The sequence below is a fragment of the Thamnophis sirtalis genome, unplaced genomic scaffold (genome assembly GCF_051295495.1).
Source record: "Thamnophis sirtalis isolate CommonGarterSnake01/CBP01778 unplaced genomic scaffold, rThaSir2_p1.2 scaffold_2, whole genome shotgun sequence".
Taxonomy (NCBI): domain Eukaryota; kingdom Metazoa; phylum Chordata; class Lepidosauria; order Squamata; family Natricidae; genus Thamnophis; species Thamnophis sirtalis.
Genome location: NW_028261382.1, coordinates 22,443,859 through 22,454,669, shown reverse-complemented (window position 1 = coordinate 22,454,669; position 10,811 = coordinate 22,443,859). Strand labels below are relative to the sequence as shown.

Genomic DNA, 10,811 nt, shown 5'->3' with positions numbered 1-10,811 from the left:
CACACTGTCAGGCCTGCAGCCATATTTCTCTTGGATCTTTGGCCTGCCACACTTTATATTATTCTATTATGCCTTTTCTATAGTGGGGAAATGGGTCGGGGGGGGGGGATTGTACTGAGTTAGATGCTATGTAGCCAAAACAAAATTCTTTCTAGAAAGCCAAGGTCATCCTTTGTCTCTGCACCTCTGCAACTGACCAGAACTGGATGGGTGTAACTGCCAGCATGGCAGTGGGAGATTGGACCATGTGATGGACTGGTGGGTGCGGGGGGGGGAATCTTGACCATTCAACTGGGTGGGGAAAACTGAGCAGCTTTCAGATTCAGGTTTTCCCAGGTGTGCCATTATGGTTCTCTTAATAAATTGGAACTTTGAGCAATACTTTGCCTTGGACTCTGATTTAAATTTGGATGCTATTTGGAACACACTTGGGTTGAACCCTACAAGTCTTGAAGGAGGCTGGAGACTATGAAGCCAGGCATGCAAGTGAATACTTGAAGTCTTCGGGAAGATGGTGTTCTTATTTGCTCTACGCAGTAAAAAATTCAAGTCCTTGTCAAGAAGAGGGAGCTGAAAAATAATTCCCGCAAACACAGAACGGTCCCCGATCTGGTTGCTGTTGCTTAGCTAACAGCTATCACTTCAGCTGAAATTTGACCCGCAACCTGGATTGTGTCCATGACAACAACAGGTATTTATTACACCTGCTACCACTCTCTGGGATGAGCGGACTTCGCCCCTTCGTGAACGAGGAAGCTGGGGGTGGAAGGCAGGCAGGGCAGCCGAGGAAGAACCAGCATCCGCACCCCAAAACCTTCCAATGGTGACTGGGGACAATTTGGCCAGTACTGTGGGTGACTGAGTGGAGAAACTTTATTTGGTAGAGCAGAATGACGTCTTTTCATCGTTGTTTTTCCTTTCTGTCTTGCAGGCAAAGTTTCTAACTCAGGATCAGATCAATGGTACGTATCTTTCTCATTTCAAAGGGCAGCTTCCCACCCTTCTCTCTTATGACTTGTTGAGTCCTGGTCTTCCTTGAGAACACTTCACTCCAGCTTTCTGGGAGGGCAGGACTGGCCCCTTTCCACTTCCCTCTGAAAGACTCTGTAAGACCAGGAGGGGCACATCATGTGATCATTCAGCTGGTTTCCATTTGGGGTGGTTTTACATTTCTTGCCCATTGAAGTGTCAACTTCATTATCTCAAAAACATGTGATGGAAAATATTTTTAATGAAAGTTTTATTATTATTTTTAATACAAATGACATGAACAAAGTATTGTCCAGGTTTTTCTCTTTTGCATCCTCTTTTATACATAATCCATGTTACATCATAATTCTATTTCCAATTTCAGCTTATTCTCCTTCCATATTTTCCATCGTGAACTTATTTTTTTCTTATTGCATAAACAGTATCACTAATTGTCCCTTCAAAGTTATACCAAATTATCATTTTGTGATTCCTCTTTTCATCTTTTTTTAGTTTATTTTTCTTCTTTTCTTGTTCTTCAATTAAGCCCTCTTTTACTCTCTTCTCTTTCCTGGTCTGGGTGCTCCATCTACATTTCTAGCTTCTCCATGCCATCTAAAGTTTCACAGACATTTTTTAACATCTCAAATAGTTCATTGTACATCCATGATACCAATTTAACTAAGTTAACAGTGATGGAAAATATTTTTTGTACAACTTCATCTATGAAACTTGCAACTGATCCCTAGGTAAAAAGTTCCTGCCCATTGAAGATTGTCAGTCACACTCTTTGCATTCTTTAAAAATGCCACAATCCTTGGCTTGCTTTTCAGGGCTACATTAGCATGCCGATGACCTCTTGCTGTATTGTCCTTTCCAAGAGTTGCTAGATAGCAACTATATTGATTGTGGGCGGGGGAGTATAAATGCTGGGAGAGAAGAGATCTGGCTGGGTTTATGGAAGAAGAACAAGCTGTCCTTATGGGTGGGGGCACTTTCAAGGCCAAGGGGGCACCAGCCGTCAGCTAAGATAAGAGGGCCAGAAGTCACCTACATTTGGGGCTTTGTATACCTCACTGGCTAACCTAATAAGTGCAATGTCAGGGTTCCAGGTAATACATCCACAGCAAACATCTCTGAGGCAGGTAAATTCCTCAAAGAATAGGTTTATTGCATAATATCATATTGGCACAGTTCTGATGAAAACCGACTCTGAAGGTTCCCATGGTTTTCACCTAATTAAAAGTAAAAGTTTTCCCCTTTTCCAAAACAATCAGTCACATGGTCCAATCAAGGTGCCGTCCGATTGCCTGGTAATGCCACTCCTCTTCTCTCCAACCAGGTATGAGAATGTCCTTGGTTCTCAGGAGAAAGTCCTTTGTTTTGGTCACAAAACCCCAGCTATCTCTGTTCCCCCCTCCCTCTCCCTCAGCTCCAGTATGGCAGCACTGAAGCTCCCAGGTGGCTTCGGTCAGGTCAGCTTCAGGATTGACATGCAGGGGTGAAGGTATTGGGCAGGACCATAGAAACTCAGATTCAAGTCCATTATCAGCCATGGAAGCTCAGGACTTAGACTAACTACAGGTAAGTCCTTGACTTATGACCAGCTGCTTAGCAACTCTTCAGAGTTATGACAGACCCCCCGCCCCCCACAAAAAAGGTACTCCTAACCTGGTTCCATAGTTCTGATGATAGTTATGTGGCCACATTTTCGAGACACAGCAACCAGCCTGCATTTATGGCCATTTGCATTTTTTGCCAAAACCCAGAAAGAAGCTTTAGGCTTTATCCTCCCTCCTGTGGAGAGTTGAACCCAGAGCTCAGCTTCACGGAAGGAGAGGAGGACATTCCTTGCCTCCCAGCCTCAGTGATCACCCCGTGGCCCTTCTCCTTTTCTCCTGAACAGAATTCAAGGAATGTTTTTCCCTGTATGACAAAAGGCAGAAAGGCAGAATCCAGGCCAGCGATCTGATCATTGTCATGCGCAGTTTGGGCACCAGCCCAACTCTTGGAGAGGTGACCAGGCACCTTCAGGTCCACAAAATTGGTAAGTGTCAGGAAATTTCCCTCCCTCCCTGCCTTTCGTTTGCTGTCTCCCCCCACCCTGAGTAACATTTGGGGATCAGCCAAATGTGCATGTATTCCCAATGTTGTTGTCATGTATTGTTCTACTGTAGAAAAAGAGTGTGCCAGTGGCCCCGGTTGGAAAGATTTCAGGGAATGCAGCTACATATGCATGGTGCAAAACATGGCTGGCTGGGGAATTCTGGGAATTGTAGTCCAGAAATCTTAATCGAACCTGGAAAATGTATGATCATTCAAGCTGAGCACATTTTTCTAGTATGACGCTGATACCAGAGGCTGATTTCCTTTTACCTTTAAAATATATGTGTGAAATCAAGTAGGAACTGCCTTGGGCTCTCTACAAATAGATGCTATTCTATTCCAACGGTAAATGTATTAATTCGTCTTAAAAGCTAAGCAGATGAGAAAAGGGAAAGGTCTACATTAAAAGTAAAGATTCCCCTTGCACATATGTGCTAGTCGTTCCCAACTCTAGGGGGCGGTGCTCATCTCGATTTCAAAGCTGAAGAGCCAGCGCTTTCCTAAGACATCTCCGTGGTCATGTGGCCGACATGACTAAACACTGAAGGCGCACGGAATGCTGTTCCCTTCCCACCAAAGGTGGTCCCTATTTTTCTACTTGCATTTTTTATGTGGTTTCGAACTGCTAGGTTGGCAGAAGCTGGGACAAGTCACGGGAGCTCACTCCATTACGTGGCGCTACTGATTCGAACTGCTGAACTGCCGAACTGCCAAAAAGCTCAGCGTCGTAGCCGCTGAGCCACCACATCCCTCTGAGGTCTAAATTAAGGATCCTTAATAAAGGGACTGAAATAACATAGAATAACAGAGTTGGAAGCGACCTTGGAGGTCATCTAGTGCTTGAGCAGGAGAGTCTTTACATGTGATGGCGAATCTATGGCACGCGTGTCAGAAGTGGCACACAGAGCCGTCTCTGCAGGCACACAAGCCATCGCCCAGCTCAGTTCCGCCAGCCAGCTAGCTTTCAGGTCTCTGCCGTGAATGCTTGGGGGAGGGGAGTGCATGCAAGAGACACATGTGCGGGGGCAGGGGTGGGGCACATGCATGGGGGTCTCATGCATGCATGGGGGTTGCATGCACATGTGGGGGCGCGGGGGCATGCACATTGCATGATGTGTGTGTGCACACACGCTTTTGCGTGCGCACTTCTGGCACTCGGCACCAAAAAGGTTAGCCATCCCTGGTCTATACCATTTCAGACCAATGATTGTCCAGTCTCTTCTTAAAAGCCTCCAGTGATGGACTCCCCCACAACTTCTGAAGTTAAGTCGTTTCACTGATTAATTGTTCTCACTGTCAATACATTTCTGCTTAGTTCTAGGTTGCTGCTCTCCTTGATTAGTTTCCATCCACTGCATCTTGTTCTGCCTTCAGGTGCTTTGGAGAGTAGATTGTCCCCCTCTTCTTTGTGGCAGCCCCACAAATACCGCAACACTGCTATCATATCACCCCTAATCCTTCTTTTCACTAGACTAGAGATACGCAATTCCTGCAACCGTTCCTCATGTGTTTTAGCCTCCAGCCCCCTCTAATCTTCTTGGCTGGTCTTCTCTGCACTCTTTCCAGAGTCTCCACATCTTTTTTATATTGTGGTGACCAAAACTAGATGAAGTATTCCGAGAGTAACCTTCCTAAGGCATTATAAACCAGCACTGACACTTCACATGGTCTTGATTCTATCCCTCTATTATACTATGAATTTAAATTTGATCATAATCTAAACATAACAATATTTCACGGATAAATGAGCCATCAATCCTGGCCCATCAGTCCATTTTGCCATCATCATGCCACTTAAAGTTGGAAATAAATCCATTTTCTTAGCATGATTTTTCCATATCTTTCCAAATTAAAAGTAAAGTATGTTAAATTTCCACTGTGTTTAATAGTTATTTTGCCTTTATTTGTTTATTGAATGTACATCTTACATATGTGACTCACACAATTAAAATAGCAACAGCCAAAACTGTAAAATAGTTAAATAATACCAGAGAAGGAAAAACAAGCCAAAACCAGCATGGTTCCATAAAGAGTTCTGACAAATTGAGAGAAAAAAAGGTCAAGAGAGAAAAATTCAACTTCACATCTTTTTTTAAAAGAAGAATCTACCTTCATAAAACTTGCCCATGAAAGCTCAGAGATTAAAGATCCTGAGCTGATCAGATGGAAAATTGACAGCCCAGGTTCAAGACCCAAGTGCCATAAAGCAGAGTGAGCTCCCATTACTTGCCTCCTGCCAACCTATCCGTTTGAAAGGATTGAAAATGTGAATAGATAAATAGGTACCACTCCGGTGGGGAAAGAACAGTGTTCCGTGCACTTTTGGTGTACAGTCATGCTGGCCACATGACCACGGTAACATCTTCAGACAACGCTGGCTCCCTCAGCTAAGAAACAGAGATGAGCACAACCCCTAAGCCGGACACAACTAGACAGGGGAAACCTTTATTTTGATTTCAAGCTTGCCATCTCAGCTCTGTTCATAATATTCTGCATAGTTCACCAGTTTTGAAATAATAGTTCTGTGTCCAAATTTGTGGTACTATAACCCCATGCAGTCTTTACAACAGTGCAGCATTTGCTCTGTCAACATCCTGCTCTTCATATCCGTTTGTTCTCTGTTTGGTTCTTGGTGTTCTCTGAATTGGGTTGTTTTTCTGCAGTAAATTTCATTACTCGTCTAAGTAACATCAGCGCATACACTGGTAACAAAACATCTGCAAGAATGTTCAACGGCAGCTTTCTGGCTCCAGGGACCGGTTTCAGGAACAAAATCGTTTTGCATAGGAATGGTTTTGCACAAGCAACCTAGATCCTGTGCATCCACAGGTGAAGCTTCCCTCACTGGCCCATTGCTTGTGCAGTCTGGTTTGCAACAAGTCACAGATGGGGGTTTGAGGGCTGCTATTCTACAATCCAGCTCACAGAATACCAAGAATGCACAGTTCAGCCTGCAGCTGTATATATTCTCTATTGCCTGGTTTGTTATCTTTCTAAAGAAAATAAACCCTTTTGAAAATAATCTTACAGTCTTGCCTTATGACATTTTTACCCTCCTAAGGTTATTTTCTAAATGGGAACACGGTAAGCTTTTGAAATGCAAATTTCAGCAATTTTTGTTCCACAGATTTATTCAGTTTAAATGAATTGGGAGCTTTTTTCGGACTTCGGCTTGAATGTCGTCACTATTGGCAAATAAAGTCACTATTGGCAAAGGAACTCTTTAGAACTCTTGTCAGCATCTACAATTGTTGAATTTGAAGAGCTTGCTTCAAGTCATCATTGAACTGGTTCTGCAAATTTTTCTTTTTATTCTGGTATTCTAGAAATAAAATGAAAACAATTCTACACTTTAAGGAAAGATCAGCTGAAATATCAAATATCATTCATATTCAAGGATATGAACTATTCTTCTGTGATGATACAGGAGAAAAGATGATTGGGAGAGTTTGAGGAAATCTTCAGAGCTTCAAATTACTTATCTTTCAGACGTCCTTTAAAAAAATTAAGCATCTAGTCCAGTGTTTCTCAACCTTGGCAACTTGAAGATGTCTGGACTTCAACTCCCAGAATTTCCCAGCCAGCGCTTGCCAAGGTTGAGAAACACTGATCTAGTCATTATGGAAAACTAGGATGTTAGCCTGGAGCAGAAATGATTCACCTTTTGGTATCTGGGCCCATGCTTGACCGTTGGGAGTGGAGCAAGGTCTGTAAACCTACCCCAAAGGTGCTTTTTCAAAAGTCAACTGGACTGCCTCTGTTGTTTTTTTTCTTGAAGATGTTTAGCTTCTCACCCAAGAACCTTCTTCAACCTTCTGAAGAACCAAAGAAGCTTCTTGGATGAGAAGTGAAATGTTTTCAAGGAAAAACCAAGAAAATCCAATTACCTCTTGAAAAAGCATCATGGGACAACCTGGATGACTGAGAATCTCCAAAGACATCTGTAAAGCCAGAGCTATTTCACTCACGGGAAAGCAGGCAGGGCTAGGACATTTCACTCCTGGCAGAATTTGGGGATATCAGGAACTTTCTATCATACTCCTTATTTTAAAATGTATTTGTGCATTTCCTTACTCCAAAGTGGGAGAAAGCCATGATCCTGACATGGGGTTCTAGGTTCCATACCAGCTGAGGATGACAAACAGGCTACCCTGATTTACATGGAGAGACGTGCTAGGCTCCAATAGTATCTTCTTATACAGAGCTGACCTTGCACCTTCCTTCCCACTTACAGATGTCAATGAAGAGCTGGATTTTTCAACTTTCCTGACCATGATGCATAGACAAATACAGCAGGAAGATCCAAGGAATGAAATCTTTCTGGCCATGTCAATGGTAGACCAGCAAAAGACCGGATTCATCTCCGTGGCTGAATTGCAGGCAAAGCTCATGAACCTTGGAGAAAAGCTATCCAAGGAAGAGGGTGAGTCTCATGGAAAGACCCCTGTGCCTTGACCCCTGGAATGAGGCTTCTTTCAAATGCAGTGGGGCCTTTCAGGGCTTGGCGTTAATTCATTCTGGGAGCTGTGATGGGTACTAAAAAGGATGAGTCCCAAACAAAGCAGGTGAGTTACCACGTGACCCTTTGTTTCGGCTGGGAAGAACTTTCTGCCTGTCTCTTTTTTCTGTGTGGGTGACCTTCCCAGGAAGGCCTTCCTGTCTGCCCTCTGTGGCTGACCCCCCTCCTTTTGAGCAACCTTCCCAGCATGGTTGACTTCCTGCTCATTCCCAGTAGTGGTTCCCCTCTTCCCATAGCAGCACGTGGAATACAAAGGCCAAGTACTGGGATGACGTTTTCATGTCAAAATGCATCCAGAACCAAATCCGATGAGTTTGAAGCAGTTGAGTACTGAGGTACCACTGCAAAGGAAGATGTAGGGGAAGAGGGAGTGATCAATGGTTGTTACATACCTGCGTTTCCCCTAAAATAAGACCGTGTCTTACATTATTTTTTGCTCCAAGACGCATTAGGGCTTATTTTCCTGGTAGGTCTTATTTTCAGGGAAATACGGTACTAAATGCACCTGCCTGGCTGACAGTCTTAACTGGGGCTTATTTTTGGGATAGGGCTTATATTATGAGCATCCTGAAAAATCGTGCTAGGGCTTATTTTCTGGTTGAGTCTTATTTTCAGGAAAACAGGGTATCCTTGTTAATTAACTATATTAATTTGTGTGCCTGAGTCTTCCCCACCTGATGTCCTCTTGATCAGGGCTAGGCGATTAATTTTCCCAAGAGTCACATGAGAAACGGGGAAAGTTGTGGAGGGCCAAACCAACAGGGCTGTGAAGCTGCAAAGGCATGAATGCAGACATATGTAAATTAAAAAGAAAATAGCAGTCACCTTCAAAATAAAAAGCAGTGCAGTTTTATTGTGTGCATGGCACTTACTTATTTACATTTGATTTCTGATTTCCGATTGTCCTCATGCAGACTGGACAGAGACAGCCAAAGGGCTGAATGTGCTCAGGGGCTGTAAAATGCCCAGGTCTGTTGTAGATGTACCAGACTCCCATGGCATCGTTTTCAATCCACTGGTCAAAAGCCAGCAGCCAGAAAGAGAACAGGTGTGTAACAATCTTCCCAGCTGCTGGGAATAAGTCATCCAATTGTGTTGGGATCTCCCAGAGTATCAGTATAAATATTGCAGTCCAGAAAACCATAATGATAAAGCTGGAGTTCACAGAACATCATTTTTCCTATAGATTTCCCTCCACTTCATAATGTTTCTATTCAGCATAGTAGATATGGTAATTTGGTCCAGGATCCTGTCAATTGGTAGAGTATGTTAAAAATCAAGCATCTAGTCTCTGCTAAGAAGAACCTAAAAATCTTCTGTAATGGCTCCTCTCCTAACTTGAGAAAGTAAAGACTCTTGAAACGGATTATTTCAAAAGGAACCTTTAATCAAACAGGATGAAAACCATTAGAAGCAAAGCAGCATCTGAAAACCTTTAGGCCATGCAAATGGGATTAAGCTGATAATGACCCCTCCCCTTTGTCCAAAATGCAGATTCTGACCAATACACAAGTGTGAAGATGCTTCCTTAACTCTTCTGCCCTGGGAGTCAATAAAGCACACGTTCCCATGGCTATCTCTAGTTATATATCCCACATGGCTACCATAAACATCCCTCCAGAGATGTTGGGACCTTCAGTCTCCCGGTGACAGGAAACCAGTTATAAAGTTGTAAAACTCAATTTTTTCAGGTGGAGGGCCAGTTTCCAAAAAAATAAGCACTCAGGATAAAAACTAATAGTGATTTTATTTAAATTCAAAATAAACCAATTAAGACACATTTCCTGATTATTTTTTCTATTTTTAAGAGCTTTGTAGTTTCAGATTCTGTACTAGGAGAAATCAACAAGAAGGCTAAGAGAGCTCCATCAAAACCATGGAAGGTGTATGAAATAACCAATGCTAGAGATGAAGAAAAATGTGTTTTGTGGCTGGGAGCAACCAAGAAGCTCTTGGTTAATCAATATTTCTCCTCCTCCGTGGATATCTTCTTTATAATAATCACTTTCCAGGTTCAGACATTTGACTCATCTAGGTGGCTCTCTAGTTTGTTCCTAGCTTTAAGAACACTGAGCCCTGGTGGCCTTGTGGTTAGAATGTAGTATTGCATGCAAACTCTGCACAGCCAGGAGTTTGATCCTGAATGGGCTCAAGGTTGACTCAGCCTTCCATCCTTCCAAGGTCGGTAAATTGAAAACTCAGGTTGTTGGGACAAAATGCTGACTTTGTAAACTGCTCAGAGTTCTGTAAAGCACTATAGAATGATATATAAGTGTTATGGCTATTGATCTATAATGTACTTGGAGGTATTTGAGTTAGTCTTATCCCAGACTTCAACCTGCTTCAAACCAAGTTCCTACATCATGCGCCTTTGTGATGTGGGAACCACCTATTCCAACAATTGTTTCCTTTAGCTGTTGCATTATCATCATTTCATCTCCCACCCATCCACAATTTGACATCCTAATTAAAGATCTGAAATAAATAGTCTAGATATCTGTAACCTGAAGTGGTTCAATTATTCTGCCATTGCTTACAGTGGACACCCTTTTGAAGAATGCCAGAGCTGGACACAACGGACTGGTGAAGTATGAAGACTTAATTCAATCAATCACGCTTCCAGTTGATGATTATTGAATTGCAAAAAGATACTTGGCTGAAGGCAACCATGCAGCCTTCATCGATTCTTCCTGGAACCTGGGCTCTGCTTGCCTTTTTGTCTTTAAAAATAACTGCTTTGTGGCAAACAAAAATAAATATGTTAAACAATTAATAAAAAGCAGAAATGTTGGCTCTTTCTTGTGTGAAATCTATTGGGCTTATTTTCCGTTTCAGCTAAGTTTCTTTGATTTTTTTTAAGTAGTCAAAAAGAAGGTGCTCATGAACTGGAAATACTTTTCAGTATCATGCAATCTATAAAGTTTGATTTTGTGAGGTGGCACATTGTAAAGAATCTGTATGATTCAGCTGTGTTGTGATCACTGAACTCGATGTGAGGAACGCATCAGAAGCAGCTACTGGAACCAGAGATTCTCACGGGGTTTTAAGAAGAATCTGGTAACAAGGGGCTGAGCAGTCATCCCACTCGCACGACGACGTACCCAGATACTCATAAAGTGTTGTACAGACTCTAGATTGGCAGCTCTTGGTTTCAAAGGCAGCCAGAAATAGCAAGCTACAACTAAGGTCCTTTCAATTTGCACTGGTTTTTTGAACA

At 42.7% G+C, this 10,811-nt stretch overlaps 1 protein-coding gene across 1 annotated transcript; it reads left to right on the top strand.

The window, feature by feature from the left end:
- Window positions 1-291: 291 nt before the first annotated feature.
- On the top strand, window positions 292-10,386 carry CALML4 (calmodulin like 4). The gene is made up of 5 exons (XM_014056131.2): window positions 292-823; window positions 932-962; window positions 2,876-3,016; window positions 7,310-7,498; window positions 10,134-10,386. The coding sequence occupies exons 1-5, from the start codon at window positions 821-823 to the stop codon at window positions 10,229-10,231; spliced, it is 462 nt and encodes a 153-aa protein (XP_013911606.2). The 5' UTR covers window positions 292-820; the 3' UTR covers window positions 10,232-10,386.
- The last annotated feature ends 425 nt before the right edge of the window (window positions 10,387-10,811 follow it).

Excerpts from the sequence above, each read along its gene's own strand:
- CALML4 (XM_014056131.2), top strand. Across the intron at positions 3,017-7,309 it reads CCTTCAGGTCCACAAAATTG|ATGTCAATGAAGAGCTGGAT; the intron begins GTAAGTGTCAGG and ends TCCCACTTACAG. Across the intron at positions 7,499-10,133 it reads AAAGCTATCCAAGGAAGAGG|TGGACACCCTTTTGAAGAAT; the intron begins GTGAGTCTCATG and ends CATTGCTTACAG.